At 50.8% G+C, this 21,575-nt stretch overlaps 1 protein-coding gene across 7 annotated transcripts in view; it reads left to right on the forward strand.

Moving 5' to 3' along the window:
• Positions 1-21,575, forward strand: part of PPIP5K1 (diphosphoinositol pentakisphosphate kinase 1) — a 172,893-nt gene that overhangs the window by 94,637 nt on the left and 56,681 nt on the right. For all 7 annotated transcript variants that reach the window (XM_075006499.1, XM_075006502.1, XM_075006500.1 and 4 more), the window contains 4 exons: positions 3,952-4,068; positions 6,007-6,168; positions 15,002-15,092; positions 17,838-17,960. In XM_075006499.1, coding sequence (XP_074862600.1) covers positions 3,952-4,068; positions 6,007-6,168; positions 15,002-15,092; positions 17,838-17,960 — 493 coding nt within the window. The remainder of the gene's footprint in view (positions 1-3,951; positions 4,069-6,006; positions 6,169-15,001; positions 15,093-17,837; positions 17,961-21,575) is intronic.

Genomic DNA, 21,575 nt, shown 5'->3' on the forward strand with positions numbered 1-21,575 from the left:
GTTCTTCCGTTTGGCCTCTCCTCGGCCCCCAGAGTCTTACCAAAATCCTGCAGTGGTGTCAGCCTACCTGCACAGACAGGGGGTGTTTATTTTTCCCATATCTGGGTGACTGCCTGCTAAAAGGGACCTCGAAGGCAGAGGTCTCACGCGTGATATGCGTCACAGCGGACACGTTTCTTCGCTGGGCCTAGTCATCAGCCTCGCAAGTTGAAGTCCAAACCCACACAACATATAGAGTTCATAGGGGCACGCATAACCTCTATCACAGCAAGGGTGTACCTACCCGACGCCCACTTCCGCGCAATCAGTTTGCTGGTGCAAGTTATTACATACAGCCCCACGGTGCCGATCTTACCGTGCCTACAGCTGCTGGGCCATATGGCAGCAGCGACGTTTGTGGTACAGAATGCCAGGTTGCACATGTCAAGCCCATAGCATTGGCTGGCGAGCGTTTACAAACCGGCATCCCACACTGTCCACAGGGTGATGTCACCCACAACAGAGGTGCGCAGATCCCTGGCGTGGTGGGAAAACCCCAAGAATCTGCTGGTGGGGGTGCCTCTTCACCAACCACAAATTTCTACTTTTCTTACTACCGACGCCTCCCACATGGGATGGGGAGCGCACATCAGCGACAAGGTAACGCAAGGGCTATGATTCCCTGCGGAACAGACACTGCACATATTCATACTAGAGCTCAGAGCAGTGTTCAACGCCTGCAAACATTTTCGAGATTACCTGCATGGCAAAGTAGTCGGGATTCAATACCGACAATACCTCCACTATGGTCTACATCAATCGATAAGGAGGAGCACGATCCTGTGCCCTATGTGCGGAAGCACTCCGATTGTGGAATTGGTGCATTGCCAACAACATAACGTTGAAAGCCTCGTACTTGTTGGGCGCGCACAACGTGAATGCAGACCAGCTGAACAGGCACTTTGCAATCACGCACAAATGGCAGATCCGCTCCGATCTGCTACAGCACATTTTTTGTACATGGGGGTTTCCCCAGATTGATATGTTTGCCACCCAGTACGACCAAAAAAAAAAAAAAAAAAAAGTGTCCCCAGCACTGCTCCAGAGCAGGAGTGGGGCGGGGGTCCCTGGGGGACGCTTTCATGTTTTTCATGGAAGGGCTCCCTACTTTACGCATTTCCCCCGCAGTGCTTATCTGCAAGGTCTTGCACAAAGTCGGAAGGGAGACAGCTCGCACGATACTCATAGTCCCACTTGGGATCGGTAGCAATGGTTTCCCTTGCTTCTGCGCATGTCGGACCACCCACCGCTTCCTCTACCAGTGGCGCCGGACTTACTCCCGCGGGCTCAAGGGTCCATAGTGCACCCGCACCCTTAAGGTCTGCACCTACAAGCATGGCTAATCCATGGATCAGCTCCTTTAAAGAGCACATGTACGGAGGGAGCACAACAAGTCCTGGAATGTAGCCGAAGGACTTCCACCAGGAGGACTTACAAGCACAAATGGACTTGTTTCACAGCCTGGTGTTCCGCCAAGCAGTTAGCTCCCCTTGATGTTCCTATACCTGTAATATTAGAGTACTTATTGGACCTCAAGAGAGGTGGGCTTTCTCTATCCTCGCTAAGGTCCACCTCGCCACTATATCAGCCTTTTCAGCATACAGAGGAAGGGCCCATGGTATTCGCCCATCCTATCGTTACCAGGTTCTTGAAGGGGCTGGTAAACCTGTACCCCCTCAGAAACCGCTTCCACCATCGTGGAATTTGGGCTTGGTGCTCAGCACGCTATCGGGTCCACCTTTTGAACCATTAGCCACAGTTCCCATACGTCTCCTTACGATAAAAACAACCTTCCTCCTTGCAACTATGTCAGCCAGCAGGGTGAGTGAGCTCGCGGCAGTGATGGCAACGCCGCACTGCACAGTATTCTCAAAGGAGGCGGTAACCTTAAGGCTGCACCCAGCCTTTGTTCCAAAAAGTCTCTCCGGAGTCCAGTCTTAACGAGCCAATAGTTTTACTCTCATTTTACCCGAAGCCTCACAGCTCCGGCAAGGAGGCACGCCTGCATCTCCTAAATGTGAGGAGGGCGTTGGCCTTCCACACAGACAGAACTAAGTCCTTCTGGAAAATGGACAGGCTTCTAGTCTCTCTCGCTCCTGGGTCAAAAGGAGAAGGTCTCTCTTCCTGGAGAATCTCAAAGCACATTGTGCCCTGTATAACAATGTGCTTCAAACTTCGAAAGACTCCTTTGCTGGCCCTGCCCAGGGCTCACTCCACCAGGGCGGTGGCGGCGTCAACAGCCTTATTCAAGGGCATCGCATTAACAGACATCTGTAGAGCGGCGACCTGGTCATCCTACGACACCTTCGCCAAACATTATGCCCTGCCTTGGGTATTCTGAGAGGATACCCGTCTGTTGACAGCAGTCCTCTCGGGGGCAAGCTGCACATAAACCGATTACCCACCTCCTTACTTGGGTTACTCCTGGGTAGTCACCTATTGTGGAGCACCCACGGGGACCACTCGAAGAAGAAAGAGAAGTTACTCACCTGTAGTAACGATGGTTCTTCAAGATGTGTCCCCGTGGGTGCTCCACCACCCGCCCATCCTCCCCGCTTCGGATCTCTGTCTAGTGTTTTTCAGGAGCATCCGAGGCGGTTGGTCAAGGAACTGGCGGGGACCGGATCGTGCACGCGGCCAGGGGCGTGCAGGGGGGCAGCGCACGCCGGCGCATGCGCGATCCAGGAGAAACTGCTGGAAGATTTCCGATCTGCGGCGCCGGGCGATCCAGACACCTATTGTGGAGCACCCACGGGGACGCATCTCGAAGAACCATCGTTACTACAGGTGAGTAACTTCTCTTTTCTAGAGCCAAGAGTTCCCATCTGGCGAAGAATCTATAGACCAGAACCCTTCACTTAATTAAAGGGATTTTGAATTGATATTTAAAAATAGCCTGCTGCTAAGCAGTCTCTTCCAATCACAGCATTGTTTAAACACCTCTCCCATCAGCTCCCTTTGGCTGGGAGTGTCTCAGAGGTGCTGGAGGCTGGATGTAAAAGCTTTTTATGGACGGTGGTCTTCTCACCACTGGGGAAAGAACATACCCCTCCTTCTCTACCACCACATCTGAGGAAACTACATCACATGCAAGTGGCTAGGGCAGTGCACTGGGAGTTAGACCTCTTGTAATAGCTCAGCTGTGTTCCTCTACTGGCTCATTGCATTATCGGGTATTGGAACTTTGCAGGGAAAGATTAACTAAGATCTTCTGACTCACTGGGGCAGCTACAGCTCATTAACACCCCTCCCCACTCCAATTTAGGGACAGTGGGTGTGGCCCTCTTGTTGTTCAAATCTGGGGGCTGAGCTGTCCTAAAGCAGAAGAGTCCACCTATGGCATTTGGGGCTTACATTGTGTTTAACTTCTTTCATAAAGATGATAAATTAATCACCTAGCTACAAAAATGGTTGTAAGTGAACATGACCTAATTACAGTTTTTATCTGTCAGCAGAACACTGTCCAAACCAGTAACGTGTCTAAATGGCATGCTGAAAGGGCTCATTTCAAAGCTGAAAATAATTATGGTTGATTAAAATTATGATTTAAAAGTGATTAGTGGAAAAACCTTAAAACAACAAGAATGACAAGTATCAGAGGGGTAGTTGTGTTACTCTGTATCTGTCAAAGCAATGAGAAATCTTGTGGCAACTTACAGAATAACAGATTTTTTTGGAGCATAAGCTTTCATGGGCAAAGACCCCCTTTATCAGATGCATGGAGTGGAAATTCCAGAGGCAAGTATAAACATACAGGCACATGAAAAGAAGTGAGTTACCAATCAAGAGGGAGGCAAGAATAAGGCCACAATCACAGCGAAGTCCAGTCTGATTTCAGTAGGGAAGAGAACAGAGTGCTGCGGAATTACATGTACTCGCAGATGAAGGTGGGACTGATATTTGTGTTCATAGGACCCATCATCAGAGGAGCGTTTTCACGTGGAGCTGCATTTTAGCCCAGGTGTGAAGGGATGTGAGGAAGACGGAAGTGCCCCTGCAGGGTTTGGTTTTCGGCCTGCGTCTGCAGAGGTGAGTCTGTCGTCTGCCCTGCTTGAAGAGCCTGCATGTGTCACTGAGGTCGCGGCATTCTGGGAGATGGTGTGGACCATAGCAGGTGCTGACGCTGGAGAGAATGCAGTGTGCTGATGGAAAAGAAGTGACGCCAGGGGCCCACCTCTCCCCCATCCTTAGAAGAGGGGCTGGGGCCTCAGGGGCTCAGGATAGCACTTCTGATTTTGGAGGAACAGGCTCTGGACTTCTCCTTGGTGTGCCCAGGCACAATCTGGCCCAGGGCCTTTAGTTATACTGAGAAGCATGTACTGTGTGCTGCAGTGGTTCTGTCTCAGGCCTGCTCTTGCAGTTGCTTCTTGAGGGTCATTTGGTTGGGTGACCATCCATCCCGGTTTTGACAGGACAGTCCCTTATTTGGGACACCAGGAAGGCGTCCCGATTTATTTTGTCAAAGGTGCTAATTGCCCCATATTTTCAGGTGGCTGTTGCCTGCCTCCCCTAGCTGGAGGAGCCGGACCAGGATGCGGCTGCCCCACCTGCCAGCTTCCCTCTGCTGGGGGAGCCGGGTGCCAGACTGCATGGCAGCACGACTGCCCCTGTGGCTTCCCCCGGCTCCCCTGCAGTGGCGGGGTTGCCTCCCAACTTTCCCTGGCTGGGGGGAGCTGGGAGCTGGACCAGTCTGTGGCTGCCCCACTCCCCAGCTTCCCTCAGCTGGGGGAGTCGGGAGGCGGACCACATGGCAGCATGGCTCCCCTGCAGGTTCTCCTGGCTCCTCTACTGTGGTGCGGGTGTCCCTCAGCTCCCCCCAGCTAGGGGAGCTGGGAGCTAGACCTGGCCATGGCTGCCCCCCAGCTTCCCTCGTCTGCGGGAACTGGGAGCCAGAGCGGCAGCATGGTGGCCCCCCAGCTAATGGAAGCTGGGAGCTTCACTGGGCGGGTGACAGCCCCCACAGGGTACCCAACTCCCAGTTAGGGTGACCATCTGTCCCATTTTGGCCAGGATGGCATCATTCCTGTTTGTTCCATATTTGGACAGGGGAGATTTGGTCACCCTATAATTTGGGGATGAGTTTCCTGACCAGTGGTTACTTCATCTGTCTCAGTTTTCCAGGCTGTATATGAGGAGATATACAAAATGAAGTGTAATTAGAAGCAGGCCGATCAACAGCAATTCCAGGCCACAGGGCGGAACTGTCATGGGCTCCCACATGCACATGGTTTGTCTCTACGCAGACATAGTTGCCCTAACATTTGAGTGGTACTATACCTGCACTGGCTGGTGCCCAGTGAGTTCCTCCTGCATGGGCAGAGTTTCCATGTGCCAGCCAGTAAGGTTGGTAACTGTCTAATTGAGCAAATCCAAAGACTCTTGCCCTGCCTTCTGCTCTCTCCCTGCAGTGCTCACTCTTCCATCCTCTCTTTCACCAGGCTGCGGCAGGTAGTGCAGGGGGGAGATGAGGATGGCTCTGAAAGGGAGTGTGGGTAAGGGGGTAGGGAGGTGGCATTTGGCTCAGGTGGCTCCTGAAAGCAACCTACACACCCCTTGGCAACAGTCTCTCAGGGCAGGGATTCTCTGCACACTGCTGCCCCAGGCACTGCCCAGTAGTTCTCAGTGGCCACAGTTCCTAGCTAATGGGAACTGCTGACTCTGTGCTCAGACTGGGGACATCTGACCCTGAGGGGCTACCACTGGAGGGATGTGCATGCTGCTTCTGGGGCAGTGCAGAGTGAGGAGGGCAGGAAGCTTTCCTTAGCTCATTGTGCTGCCAGTTGATGGGGGCTCTGGGTTCTTTTCAGTCACCAGGCCCCTGTGTAGATGCTCCCTTTGCACCCCCAGCTGATCTAATTACCAGAGTCTGACTGGAATTTGGCTGGGCTGGTTTTCCCTCTCAGTACATCCCCCAGGGTCTGCATTGCTAATTATGTTGGTCATGCTGCCAGTATTTCCTTCACGCAGAATGATAAGAAGCCAGACCAGGGGAGCATGGAGGATCTCTCCAAAGTGAAGAGCATTGATGAGACAGATCAAGCACAGCAAAGGTCATCCCAGCTCTCTGAGCCAATCAGCATTCAGCGGAGATCGCCCTTGATCCGCAACCGGAAAGCTGGGTCAATGGAGGTATTGTGTGGGGGTATAGTCTCAACTGCTCAAGTCCTCTTGGCTTGTGTTTTTACATGCACCAAGATCTGAGTTACTACCATGAGAGGAGTTAAGGACACAGTGTGCCCAAGGGGAAGCAAGATTATTATTAAATGGAGAATGGTTGGATGGCTGATGTACTACCTCCTTAAAATCATAGAATCATAGAAGAGTAGGACTGGAAGGGACCTCGAGAGGCCATCGAGTCCAGCCCCCTGCCCTCATGGCAGGACCAAACACTTTCTAGACCATCCCTGAATACCTTCACCAAAGAGAAATGTACAAAAGTTTGGACACTTGGTGAGGAAAGAAAGTTATGTAGAAACGACCGTGCATAAAGAGCAGTGAAGGCAGCCTGGGAAATGCTGAGCAGGCACATCTGCTTCGTTGTAGGGTATTAAGAGAACTAGATGCAGAGTAAATGTACCAGAGTCACTTCCAGGCTATCCACTGTCCTTGCAAGGAGCTGAGCTCAGCTGGGTTGCCCTTGGTTCCTGTTCTCAGGGTCAGTCTAGATGGGATGTCTCACTGGGGACTTTGCTCATGATATCCAAAAATCCACTTCAAGCTGATTTCAGGGCTGAATGTCTTGTCTTTTCTGGGACTGTTCCCTTGCCCTGATTTCAGCTGCTTTCTTGGAGGTATCAAAGGGATGTTTGGGGCTCAGGTATCATTTGATATCTTGGGCCTTCCTGCTTACTGTTAGTGGAAGAAGTTCCAGGTGCCTTTTTGGTGATTGGCACACAATGAATGAGCCATGGTCTGAGGCAGATCCAATGGGTCTAGGGTACTTAGACTTTCAGAAAGTCTTTGACAGGGTCCCTCACCAAAGGCTCTTAAGCACAATCAGCTGTTCTGGGATGAGAGGGAAGGGCCTCTCATGATTCTGATTAAAAGAAGGGTAGAAATAAATAGTCTTTTTCCACAGTGGAGATAGGTAGGTAGTAGGGTCCCCCAAGGGTCTGTAGTGGGATATGTGCTGCTCAATGAGGCCATAGATGGCCTAGAAAAGGAGAGTAACTATGAGATGGCACAATTTTTCAGGTGATCAAAACTCACTCGAGGTAGCTAAACTGACTGTGAAGTGCTACAAAGAGACATCACAAACCTGGGTGACGTAAATGTGAAGTAATACATAACATTCGCAATTTAGCAGGGACTAAATTAGCTGTTACCACTCAGGAAAGAAGCGTTGGAGTCATTGTGGATAGTATTCAGAAAACAGCTGCTCTGCATGCAGTGGCAGTTGAAACGCTAACAGCGCTAGGAACCATTGGGAAGGAGACCTGTCAGAAAACAAACCTTGCCATACTTGAGCAAAAATATCTTCAAAAACCAACCACAGAGCTGGAATTCGTATGCAAACTTGACTATAGTAGACTGGAACTGGCTAGCTCACTACAAATGTTTTTCTCCTTTTTGTTATGCTCACCTGTCAACTGTGGGGAGTAGGACACATTCACCCTGACTGAATTGGCCTTGTTAGCATTGGTCCTTCGCATAATAACGTACCCATCTTTGCATATGTATATATTCCTGCCAATTGAAAATTACAGTTTATGCATCAGATAAGTGGACTCCAGCCCATCAAATCTTGTGCCCAAATAAATTGGTTAGCCTTTAAGGCGCCATAGGAGTCCTTGTTGTTTTTGCTGTAACAGAGTAGTACGGCTACCCTTCTGGCATTAATAAAACAGAAAATACTGTGGTGATGCTATATAAATTCCTGTGGCTTGACTAGTACTTGACTACTATGTGCCATTCTGGTAGCCCCATTTCAGAAGAGTTATATTAGAAATGGAAAAGATTCCAGGAAGGGCAACAAAAACGACTGAGTATAGAACAGCTTCCCTGCAAGGAGAGATTAAAGAAACAGGGACTGGTCATCTTAGAGAAGAGGTGACTAAGCTGGGGATAGGGTAGACACCTATAAAATCACAAATGGTGTGGAGAAATTGACTTGGGAAGAGTTATTTCTTCTTCGAGTGTCCCCATGGGTGCTCCATGTTAGGTGTCGGGCTCGCCCCGGCGCCGCAGGTCAGATCTTCCAAGCAGCTTCTGCCGGACCACGCATGCGCCGGTGCGCGCCGCTCCCTTGCGCGCTTCTGGCCACGTGCGCAATCCGGTCCCCGCCAGTTCCTCTTTAACAGCCATCGGCTGCAGACAGAATCTGCTCAGGCTACGGCCAGAGTTAATGTATTTAACATTTTTAATTGTTTTAAAGTTTCTTCAGTCTTAGATTAAGTTAGTCGGTTATTGTTTTCAAAAAAAGAAAAAAACAAAGAAAGGGAAGGAATTCAAAGCTTCCAATCCTAGTAACAAGCGGAGCACCGGAGGCCAGGAGCCTAGGGCCATTAGCCCTTCTACCGCGGCAGGCTTTATCCGAGAGGGGAACAAGCACAGAGAAGGTGCTAAGTACCCTATTAACAACTCAAAGACTCACCACAATGTCCTCTTCAGGATTCGAGAAGTGTGAGTCGTGCCGCGAGGCAATGCCAGCATCTGATGGGCACAGTCAGTGTATAAGGTGCTTGGGGGAATCCCATGTCACTCAGAAATGTTCCTTCTGCACCAAGTTAACAGCCAGAGCAGGGAAGGACAGGGAAATGCAGCTGAAAATGCTGCTGTTCGACAAGGCCCTCCAGCCAGACGTGCCGGAGCGGCTGCAGCAGGAGGGACCCTCGGGGGCCCATAAAAGGAAAGCCGCGTCCCTATCCCCATCAGCGCAAAAACGAAGGAAAATCTCCCCAGCCTGATCCCTGCCGGCAGCAACAGCGAGCGGGATGGGTGGAGCGCACAGCCCCCAGCCGCAGCTACAGCTGATCGGCGGCGGCGCGGAGACGCGCATGGCGGAGGTTCAGCCTCCGATGATCAAACAGCCGCCCCGCACCGCAGGCAGGGCGGTGGCCAAGCAAGTGCTGGAACCGCCGGCTCCACAAACAGCGGCACCGACCCCCGGGGAACCGGCGGCGCAGAGCGCGCAGGCATGCGGCCTGCAGGCACCGGGGGAGACCGCCCACGCAGCACCGCCAAGGAGCGTGCCAAGCGCGGTGCAGACTACGGAGCCAAGATCCCCAGTGCGTCAGGGGGCGGAGCCACCCCCACATGGGAGGGGAAAGGCAGCACAGAAAACACGGCACCGCAGTCCCTCTCCAGACAGGGCTGCAGAGCTGCTTTCTCTGAGCCCTCTGCTCGTGCTGCGGACTCCAACGAGAAGGCAGGGGTCACCCCTAGCCTATCCGGAGCCCCCGTCTCCATTTCTACAGCCAGCCTCCCCATGGCTTGGACCACCTTCGCCCTTTTTGGGCTTCGAGCCACTTGAGTACTGTCACAAATTGGTCTCTCCAGTGTCCCATGTCTCCAGAAGATCTCACTCCCCCAGATGTAGGGGGTATGCACCAAGGGAGTGGTCCAGGTCACCATCCCAGGAGCAGTGCCCGTGTTGCCATGGTCGCCCCTATCATGCGGGGCATAGACACCATAGGCATACTACCAGGGACAGATCCCCACAGACGGTTCCGTATCCCCAAGGGCAATCGCGAACGGGGTCAGAGACTCAGATATCTCAGGGGGAGTTGGTTCTGGAACCCCGGGATTTTCCCTCGCAAGCTTCTAGCGAGCGGATGTACTACCGTCAACAGGACCCAGAAGGGTCCAGAGAGGCATACCCTAGTGGTTCCTCGCTGTCCTCCCCGGATGAGGCTACGGCCCCGGGGGACGTCCATCCTCTGGATGATCTCAAACAGTTCCAAGAGCTGTTTAAAAGGGTGGCCTTCACGCAAGGCATCCAGACAGCAGAGGTGCAAAAGAAGCACCATAAGCTCCTTAAAAATCTGAGACCTCCGGCCTCCTCTAAAATAGCCCTACCGCTTGACGAAGCAATCTTGTAGTCCGCCACCATGATATGGCAGACCCCTGCGACGATTCCGCCTGTCCACAAGAGAGCGGACAAGAAATACTTCGTGCCGGCGAAGGGCATGGAGCTCCTATTCAGCCACCCACAACCAAATTCTTTGGTGGTAGAATCGTCTCAACAGAGATCAAAAACGTCTCAGTTCAAAACGGGGAACGGACAAAGATGCCAAGAAACTAGAGCTGTTCGGCAGAAAGGTCTACTCCTCCTCCACCCTACTGTTGAGAGTGGCGAATTACGCAGCACATCTAGTGAACCACAATTTCGACAACTACACTAGGTTAACCTCCCTCATGGACTCGCTTCCAGAGGAGAAGAAGCCAGTGCTCAAGGCTGTCGTGCAAGAAGGCTACGCAGCCTCGAGGACAGGAGTTCAGATCGCCCTGGATGTTGCGGACACAGCAGCACACTCAACAGCTACGGCAGTGGTAATGCCAAGAGAGTCCTGGCTCCAGACATCGGGTATACCGAGGGATCTGCAGGCGAAGATCGTCGATCTCCCCTTCGACACGCAGAAGCTGTTTGCTGAATCAACTGACTCGGTCCTTCATTCCAGTAAAGACTCAAGAGCCACTCTTAGGACCTTAGGGATCTACACCCCTCCATACAGAAAGAAAAAGTACTACCATCAGCAAAGACGGTACTAGTATCAGCCACAGCATCCCCAGTACCACAGGGGTTACGAGCAAGGGCGACATCAACAGCATCAACAATATAGAACTCCCAGGCGACGTTCCCAACAGAGCCGTGCGTCCTTGGGGCGGGGCCAAAGGCCACAAGTTTGACACACAGATCCAGGGCTGCGCCATCACTACCATCGCACAATGTCATCCGAAGCTGTTATTCCACCATCGCCTCCGACCATTCTACAACCAGTGGCAAAGGATCACCACAGACAAATGGGTGCTGGAGATCATAGCCACAGGGTACGCGATCCCCTTCCAGTCACTCCCACTGCCATGACCTCCACCCAGGTCCCACCTGCAGGATGCCTCCCACGAAGCGAGACTCAAGCAGGAGGTAGACCATCTTATGCTCATAGGGGCAGTGGAAAGAGTGCCGGAGCAACTGCAAGGGAAAGGGTTCTACTCCAGATACTTCCTCACGGAGAAAAAGACAGGAGGCTGGAGGCCCATCTTAGATCTTCGAGGCCTCAACCGGTACCTGCGCAAGCAACGCTTTCGGATGACCACAATCGCCTCCATCCTTACGGCACTGGATGATGGAGATTGGTTTGCAGCCCTCGACTTACAAGATGCGTATTTTCACATAACGATTCCTCCGTTTCATGGTAGACAAAGAACATTTTCAATACAAGGTCCTACCGTTCGGCCTCTCCTCGGCCCCCAGAGTCTTCGCCAAGACCTTGGCAGTGGTGTCAGCCTACCTGCACAGAGAGGGGGTATTTATATTCCCATATCTGGACGACTGCCTGCTCAAAGGGGCCTCGAAGCGGGAGGTTCTGCGCATGATACGCGTCACAGCAAACACGTTCTCTTCACTCGGCCTGGTTATCAATCTGGCAAAATCGAAAATAGACCCCACACAGGACATAGAGTTCATAGGGGCACGCATAAATTCTATTACAGCGAGAGTGTATCTACCAGAGACACGCTTTCGGGCCATCGGCTCCCTCGTGCAAGTCATCACCTTCAGCTCTATGGTGCCGGTTCTGACGTGCTTACAGCTGCTGGGCCACATGGCAGCAGCGACGTTCGTAGTACAGAACGCCAGGTTACACATGCGCAGCATGCAGCACTGGCTAGCGAGCGTATACAAACCGGCAGCACACACCGTTCACAGGGTGGTGTCGCCCACGACAGAGGTGCGCAAATCCCTGCAATGGTGGGTAAACCCCAAGAACATGCTAACGGGTACCCTTCCACCAACCACAAGTATCGGTTTTTCTTACTACAGATGCCTCCCACATAGGGTGGGGAGCACACATGGGCGAAGAGGTGACGCAAGGACTGTGGTCCTCCACGGAACAGTCACTGCACATAAATATACTGGAGCTCAGAGCGGTGTTCAACGCCTGCAGACACTTTCGAGACCATATACAAGGCAAAGTAGTCGGGATCAGTACAGACAATACCTCCACCATGTTTTATATAAATTGGCAAGGAGGAGCTCGGTCCCGTGCCTTATGTGCAGAAGCAGTCCGGTTGTGGAACTGGTGCATCGCCAACAATATAATCTTGAAAGCCTCGTACTTACCAGGCGCTCACAATGTGAAGGCAGACCAGCTGAGCAGGTGTTTCGCACTCACGCACGAGTGGCAGATCCGTCCCGATCTGCTACGACCGATTTTTCACGCATGGGGTTTTCCCCAGATAGACCTGTTTGCCACTCAACACAACAAGAAGTGCCCACGATACTGCTCCAGGGCAGGACTGGGACGGGGGTCCCTGGGGGACGCATTCACGATCTCGTGGAGGGGCCCCCTGCTTTACGCTTTTCCTCCCACAGTGCTGATCCAAAAAGTCTTGCAAAAAGCCAGGAGAGAAGGAGCCCGAATGGTCCTGATAGTCCCAACGTGGGATCGACAGCAATGGTTCCCCCTACTCCTGCGCATGTCGGACCGTCCACCGATGCCCCTCCCGGTGGCGCCGGATCTGCTCACGCAAGCCCAGGGGCCCATAGTGCATCCGCACCCCCAAGGCCTGCGACTACAAGCGTGGTTAATCCATGGCTCAGCTCCCTAGAGAGCACATGTACGGAGGAAGTGCAACAAGTCCTAGAAAGTAGCAGGAGGACTTCCACCAGGAAGACCTACAAGCAGAAATGGACTCGCTTCACGGCATGGTGTTCTACCAAACAGCTAGCCCCCCTTTCGGTGCCTATACCTGTAATATTAGAGTATTTACTGGACCTCAAGAGAGGAGGACTCTCACTATCCTCGTTAAAGGTCCACCTTGCCGCCATTTCGGCATTCAGGCACGAAGAGGAAGGGCACACGGTGTTCGCCCATCCCACGGCTACCAGGTTCCTCAAAGGGTTGGTAAACCTATACCCCCCTCGGAAACCGCTTCCACCTTTGTGGAACTTGGACCTGGTGCTTAGTGCGCTAACGGGACCACTGTTCGAGCCTTTGGCCATGGTTTCCCTCCGCCTCCTTACGATAAAGACGACCTTCCTTCTCGCAATCACGTCAGCTCGCAGGGTGAGCGAGCTTGCGGCAGTTATGGCAATGCCACCCTGCACAGTATTTTCCAAGGAGGCGGTAACCATACGGCTGCATCCAGCCTTTGTTCCTAAAGTTTCTTCTGAGTTTCATATTAACGAACCTATTGTTCTACCCTCGTTTTATCCAAAGCCTCATAACTCTAACAAAGAGGCGCACCTACACCTCCTGGACGTGAGGAGGGCGCTAGCCTTCTATATAGACAGGACCAAGTCCTTCTGGAAAATGGATAGACTCCTAGTGTCTCTCGCTCCCAAATTGAAAGGAGAAGGTCTCTCTTCGCAGAGAATCTCGAAGCACATCGTATCCTGCATAAAAATGTGCTACGAACTCAAAGAGACTCCTTTACTGGCCACGCCCAGGGCTCACTCCACCAGGGTGGTGGCGGCGGCATCAACAGCCTTTTTCAAGGGCGTTGCGCTAAAAGACATTTGCAGAGCGGCGACCTGGTCATCCTCTGACACCTTCGCCAAGCACTACGCCCTTCACAGGGTATTCCAAGAGGATACCCGTCTCTCGACAGCGGTCCTCTTGGGGACAAGCTGCACATGATCCGATTACCCACCTCCTGTCTTGGGTTACTGCTGGGTAGTCACCTAATGTGGAGCACCCACGGGGACACTCGAAGAAGAAAGAAAGGTTACTCACCGTAGTAACGGTGGTTCTTCGAGATGTGTCCCCGTGGGTGCTCCACCACCCGCCCATCCTCCCCGCTTCGGATCTCTGTTTAGTGTTTTGCAGGAGCATCCGAGGCGGTTGGTCAAGGAACTGGCGGGGACCAGATCGCGCACGTGGCCAGGAGCACGCAAGGGAGCGGTGCGCACCGGCGCATGCGCAGTCCGACAGAAACTGCTTGGAAGATCCGACCTGCGGCGCCAGGGCGAGCCCGACACCTAACATGGAGCACCCACGGGGACACATCTCGAAGAACCACCGTTACTACGGTGAGTAACTTCTCTTTACCCCTTCTTGTAACACACTTTCATCTTGTGAACTCTGGTTCATAATGGGCAGCAGGGTAAATAAATAAAAGTACGACCTCACACAATGCACCTGTAGAACTTGCAGCCAGGGTATGTTGTGAAGGCCAAAATTATAATTGGGTTCAGCAAAGAATTAGAGGAGTTCATGGAGAACAGGTCCATCAGTGGCTAGTAGCCAAGATGGTCAGGGACATAACTCCAGGCTCTGGCTGTCTGTAAACCTTCAACTGGTAGAAATTGGGACTGAATGAGAAGGGCTGATCACCTGAAATTGCTCTGTTCTGTTTATTGCCTCTGAAGCATCTGGCACTGGCCTATGTCAGAGGCAGAATACTAGGCTGGGTGGATTCTTGTTCTGGCCTTAGCATGGCTGTTCTTATTTGTAGATAACTCCACTTGACAGTGAAGACATGGGCTATGTGTGCCTCACAGGAACAATGATCTGATGGTCTGATGATAGGAACTCCTGGGGTTCTAGTCGCAGCTTTGTGCTGAGTGCAATAGGGGAAGATTTCTAAAGGTGCAAAGGACGGATCAAAACCTAACTCCCTGTGACTGACTGACCCTGAAATCAGACTGGTTTGTTCTCGTGACATTGTGCCTTCCCTCAGCCTTTAAAATGAGGTGCATCTGCACCACCTCGTGCTAACATTTTATGCAGCCCTGTGATGATAGAGGTAGAGCAGCCAAGAACACTAAGTGGTCCAGTCAGCATTTCTCTTGTTCCTACAGGTGCTGTCTGAGTCTTCTTCCAAATCAGGAGGGTATCGCCTCTTCTCCTCCTACTCCAGACAGGCTTCCGAAGTGAAGCAAAGTGGCCTAGGTACAAGCCTGTACTTGACCTGTCCATCTGTATCTGTGTGTGCATCTCTCTATCCCTTCATGTTCGTTTGGCTCAAGGTCCATGTATGTCTGTGTACGTATCATGTCCTCTTATGTATCCTGTACATTTCTACATCTCCTTCATTCCTCAACCCTTGTACAGTCAAGGGCCTTCCCTGCTGAATATGCACACACATTACCTGTTGTAGTAGATACAGAATCGCAGTGCGTGTTTCTTCTCCCATGTCAGCATATTTCACAGTGCATGGTGGTATCCTCAGCAAAGGCGGGGAAAGTTGCTGGTCAAAATTGAGATTCAAAAGAACTTGGAGTCTCTGCAGAGCTGAAACAGGAGTGCTTTCTGTATTGCCGCTGGCTTTATTCATTGATTTCCCAGGCTCTTCCCATAGATGGACCCTTATCTATAACCCCTTCTTCCCCTGCAAAGGTTTTTGGCCTTTCCAAGGAGATAGAGATCGCTCCTGAACCACTGTCTAGTCAAATATGACCACTCGTAGCTCCCATCACTGATCTGATTAGCTTGTCATTCAGAGACAGCTCAAGCTAGGGAAAAAGACTTCTGGGCACTGTTGGCAACTGGTTTCCACTGTTGAGGAGTATCTGTGGCCTGGGTCCTGGCTTCAGATTGCTGGAGCTCAATCATGTTGCGTAGCAAAGCCAAACATTTGGTGCAAGGTTAAGAAAAGCCACAACCCTGTTGTCTTGTCAGTCCAGAATATGGGTTTTGTTGAGCATAATCCTCCTACTGCTCCCAGAACTCATTGGAGAAGCAGAGTTATATTCTCTATCCAGAGGCCAGATCTCGACTACTGGCTTCCTGCAGAGTAGAACTTTGACAGATGCATTAATGATGGTTTAGAAGCATAGCATGTTTTGTTGGCAATAGCAAACTGTCCATAAAACAGCTTCATGCAGCAAGGTGCTGAAGCAGTACATCCTACATAATGCAGGAGGACCACTGTACCCCTCAGTCATCCTGCATGGGTTGTCTCTTGTAATGCTTTGCTAGACAAGCAGCAAAGACCCTCCAGGAACTGTGATCACTCAGTACAGAGAGCCCCACACCTAGCTAGTCTGCATGAGTGCTCCTATGGGCACTCACGAATTGCACTGAGTGGCACAGGCCAAATCCCCACAGCTCCCAGCCTTGCACCTCAGGAATATGCTGTCTTGAGCAGTGCAGATTTATTAATCAGTTCACCATGTCATCAGTGAATGGAAATGGATATACACCAGCCTTTGTAAAACTTGACCCAATTACCAGACACTTCGGACAAACTCACTGGTAAGGGTAAAGGGTAAAACAAGCTTATTGACTACAAAGGATAGATTGTAAGTGACAGGCAAAAAGTCAGAGTGATTACCAAAATAAAATATAGGCTCCCCAGTCTAAACCCTCAACCCTGTTAGGCTGGGCAACAACTAGATAAAACACCTTTTCTCACCCAGTGGATATTGCAGTCCTTAATATACATGTTTATCCCTTAAACCTGGACCAGTCCCCTCTGTCAGAGTCTTCAGTTTTCTGTGTCCTTATTGCATTCTGTGTTGGTGGGGGCAAGAGAAATACAAAGGCCTGGAGCTCCAGGGTTTCCTTTTATGTCCTCCGTCCCATATGCTTGGAGAGCATGAGTCCAGCTACATGGTGGGCATTGCTAGTCTCCAGGCAAAGCTGAGCAATTCCCTTGATGTGGCTCTGTATGCAGGTGGATCACTGAAAGTCCAGCAAGGGAGCTACAAGTGGCTGTTAATGGTTGTTTCAGCGCTTGCCGTAGTGTTGGTTACTTTCCTTTCTGTTGCTCCTGGGGAGCTTATATCTGGTTGATTCCCCAGCTTAACGGCACATTTTAGTAACAACTGTACAACATAATCTCATGACTTCATACATACTATTTGGCTAGAACAGTGGATCTCCACTGATCATAACTTTTCCCTGAGATGTCACAAGGCCAGCTTTATAAGATCGCAGTTGTGTACAAAAAACAGTATGGGTTACCATGTTCTCCCCAAGGTATAGAAAGTCAGTGTCTGCAGAGTGAGATGATCCATATAGAAGCATTGCAGTTCCTCCAACTTGGTCTCCTTGGCCCTGCCAATTGCAGGTTGGATCCAAGAGCAGTCATGTCTATTTGCTATTTCAGCGAGGTTGAGCACCTGCTCTGAGAGAGCCATGTGATTGGACATAGTGCTCTAGATACATAGCTCACCTCTTTGTCTTCTGTTTCTGCTACTTATGACCGCTTTGTAGCGGTCACTCAGTACATCCTCTGGGAACTTTGATTTCCCCTGGCTACCCTGGGAGCTGTTCTCATCGCTGTGTGTTTTTGTCCTTGCAGCCATTTTCTAGCCTGCCAAGCCTGGTATCTGTTTTGCAGCTTGACAACCAGAGATAGTGCCTAAAGAAATTGTTCTGGCTGTATGAGCTGAATTAACTTGCTTGGAAGCTGGTGGAAAAAGTGTCATCTTATACAAAATGTCATAGTTCTAGGGTAAAATTATTGTGCAGTATGGCAACTTTCCTCGTTTTCAAATACCAAGCTGCCCATGCTGTGCCTAATGCTGATCTCCTTTGCAGGGGATTGCTCTTGCCTCTGGCATTCAGCTCTTCTGGAGATTCATCTGTCAGAGATGGGGCAGATCTCTTCTCCCCGACTAAATGTACTTCTGTCATCTGATGTTGTATGCAGTGGAGGCAAAATGCTAACTGTCTCCCACGCCTTTCCAGGGTCACAGTGTACAGGACTGTTCAGCACAACTGTGCTTGGAGGCTCCTCCAGTGCTCCAAACCTCCAGGACTATGCACGAAGCCATGGCAAAAAGTTCGTCACCAGCCTGACATACAAAGAGGGTATGAATGTTCTCTGTGTAGCAGAATATTTCCCTTGTCTTGCTGTCCAAAGATGTGATTGAGGCACAGACCAGAGATTTCTCCCAGAGGATTAAACATGAATGAATTGAGTAACCTCTGCATCAACACTAACCAGAGTCATGCTGATTTGTTTTGTATGGCTCCAAGCCAGCTCTTTGGAGCTGGGCTACTGAGCTCAATGGGTCAAGGATCTGTCCCTATGCCCTTAGAGAATCAGCTTGCTTGTCTCGAATGGTTAGGCAGGTGCATTACTCCTAAGGCCATAAAAATAGAGTTATTCCATAGAGCCCTATGGAGCTGGGGCTGCCATGTGAGCAGAATGACATGTAATGTGGGGTGTGTGGAATGGGGACTATGGACGGTGTGGGAAGCATGTGCAGTTATGGGCATCTGTAAGAGAGCCTCTGGAATACACTCCTATGCAGCCAGCCCTATATGTGTGGGTGCTGATGCAGGTGTCGGGGGTGGGGGGCGGTAGGATAGTGGGAGGGAAACCTGCAAACCGTCTCCTTATTATCGCTCACTTGCTGCAGAAACTGCTTGAGAAATCCCACAATGGAACCCTTAATGAGTCTTTAGCTTCTTGCTTTGGGTACCCACCCCCACTCCGTCAGTGAATGGGTAGCATCTAGCCGACACATTAAATAAGAGTGGTCCCTGGTAGTTATACAGCACTTTGAGTGCGGTGATTACACCGGGGGTGTGGGACAGTTTGTCTCATCAGGGTACTGAGAGCACTTGAACCAGACTGTGAACCCTGAACACCGTAGAAACCACCTCAAGGCAGGGGATGCAGCAACTCCTCTGGCAGCCTAGTTTCCAGCACCTCTGATTTGCAGTGTATGCAGCACCCAGTGAGGTAGCTCTGCCCCTAGGGACTTCTTGTAGAGGCTAGGATTGTGGGATAGTCTGGGTGAGGGGAAAGGGGATAACTTTGGAGCACTTTATTTTTTAGCGCCAGGTTAGTTCAGTTCTCATGGCAGTGGCCTATGGCGGGTGAGACGGAATAGGTTGAGGAGAAGAAATTGGTCTGACAGAGCACTCTACAGAAGGCATTTGCAAACCGCAAAGCCGGTGGAACTTTGTGAGCCCTTTGTATTAGCCAGTCTGCTGAGGGGATTTCCCTGTTGCTCTTCCCTCTTTGTTCCAAGCAGTAGTGCAGGAACATTGAGTGGGGATGCGGACATTCCCCCCCGATTCCTTTCTGTTCCCCATCCCCCAGCTGAGGCCAGTAGCAAAGCCTTAGCATGTGAGTCCTGCAGTCGGGACCTGTAGCCCAGGACCAGCAAGTGGGACCCCAGAGCCAGCAGCAGAGCCCTGGGCATGCAGGGCAGTAGCCAGGACCCTGGCTGTGGAGCCCGCGATGGGGGTCTGCTCCCTCCCCACACTCATGGCTGCAGCAGGGGGAAGAAGCCCAAAGTGTCGAACTTGAGAATAAGCTCCAGTTCAGATGTCTCTCTTTGTAATCTGGTGTCAAAATCTCTCTGTTTTAGCATTCAGATTCTCAGGCCAGAGCATTAAAGACCTCAAGTTCCACACTTTGCACTTAGGTCTTGAGAGTGAGAGAGAGAGAGAGAGAGAGAGAGAGAGAGAGAGAGAGAGTGCACTTACCTTACACATTGCACTTCGGTCTAGAGAGAGAGAGTGCATTTACCTTACACATTGCACTTCGGTCTAGAGAGAGAGAGAGAGAGAGTGCTTACCTTACACAGTGCACTTCGGTCTAGAGAGAGAGAGAGTGCACTTCGGTCTAGAGAGAGAGTGTGCACTTACTTTACACATTGCACTTCGGTCGAGAGAGAGAGAGAGAGAGAGAGAGAGAGAGTGCACTTACCTTACACATTGCACTTCGGTCTAGAGAGAGAGAGAGAGAGAGTGCTTACCTTACACAGTGCACTTCGGTCGAGAGAGAGAGAGAGTGCACTTACCTTACACATTGCACTTCGGTCTAGAGAGAGAGAGAGAGAGAGTGCACTTACCTTACACATTGCACTTCGGTCGAGAGAGAGAGAGAGAGTGCACTTACCTTACACATTGCACTTCGGTCGAGAGAGAGAGAGAGAGAGAGAGAGTGCACTTACCTTACACATTGCACTTCGGTCGAGAGAGAGAGAGTGCACTTACCTTACACATTGCACTTCGGTCGAGAGAGAGAGAGAGAGAGAGAGAATGTGCACTTACCTTACACATTGCACTTCGGTCTTGAGAGAGAGAGAGAGAGAGAGTGCACTTACCTTACACATTGCACTTCGGTCTAGAGAGAGAGAGAGTGCGCTTACCTTTCACATTGCACTTGGGTCTAGAGAGAGAGAGAGTGCGCTTACCTTACACATTGCACTTGGGTCTAGAGAGAGAGAGAGTGCGCTTACCTTACACATTGCACTTGGGTCTAGAGAGAGAGAGAGAGAGTGCTTACCTTTCACATTGCACTTGGGTCTAGAGAGGGAGAGAGAGAGAGTGCTTACCTTTCACATTGCACTTGGGTCTAGAGAGGGAGAGAGAGAGAGAGAGTGCTTACCTTACACATTGCACTTGGGTCTAGAGAGGGAGAGAGAGAGAGAGAGTGCTTACCTTACACATTGCACTTCGGTCTAGAGAGAGAGAGAGAGTGCACTTACCTTACACATTGCACTTGGGTCTAGAGAGAGAGAGAGTGCTTACCTTACACATTGCACTTCGGTCGAGAGAGAGAGAGAGAGAGTGCTTACCTTACACATTGCACTTCGGTCGAGAGAGAGAGAGTGTGCACTTACCTTACACATTGCACTTCGGTCGAGAGAGAGAGAGAGTGCACTTACCTTACACATTGCACTTCGGCCTAGAGAGAGAGAGAGAGAGAGAGTGCGCTTACCTTACACATTGCACTTGGGTCTAGAGAGAGAGAGAGAGAGAGAGAGTGTGCTTACCTTTCACATTGCACTTCGGTCGAGAGAGAGAGAGAGAGAGAGTGCGCTTACCTTACACATTGCACTTCGGTCGAGAGAGAGAGAGTGCGCTTACCTTACACGTTGCACTTCGGTCGAGAGAGAGTGAGTGCACTTCGGTCTTGAAAGAGAGAGAGTGCACTTACCTTACACATTGCACTTCGGTCTATAGAGAGAGAGTGCTTACATTTCACATTACACTTCGGTCTAGAGAGAGAGAGAGCGCTTACCTTACACATTGCATTTCGGTCTAGAGAGAGAGAGTGTGCTTACCTTACACATTACAAGGACAGTTTCTAGATCTTTGATGTTCGTACTGATTTCAGGAAAGTCAGTTGACTTTGTAGACACTTGCAGGAAGTAATTTAATCCCCCCCACCCCCGCATTCTCCCCTTCTGTCCTAGGTAGCTGATTTGTCATTTTTCTTTTGATTTTCTATTTTCTTTCTGTTAAATTCTCACTGTGCCAGTTTACTTTCATCAGAATTCCCAGATCTGAAGAAGTGGGTCTGTCTCTCAAAAGCTCGTCATCTAATAAATTATTTTGTTAGTCTTTTAAAGTGCGATGTGACTGCTGTTTTGTTTTGGGTAGCAGATAGGAGGAAAGCAAACTGCGGGAAAGCGCAAAACAGCCTTCTTGTTTGGTGTGCTGTTCTACCTGCGCCATTCC

This window comes from Carettochelys insculpta, chromosome 12, assembly GCF_033958435.1.
Source record: "Carettochelys insculpta isolate YL-2023 chromosome 12, ASM3395843v1, whole genome shotgun sequence".
Lineage (NCBI taxonomy): Eukaryota > Metazoa > Chordata > Testudines > Carettochelyidae > Carettochelys > Carettochelys insculpta.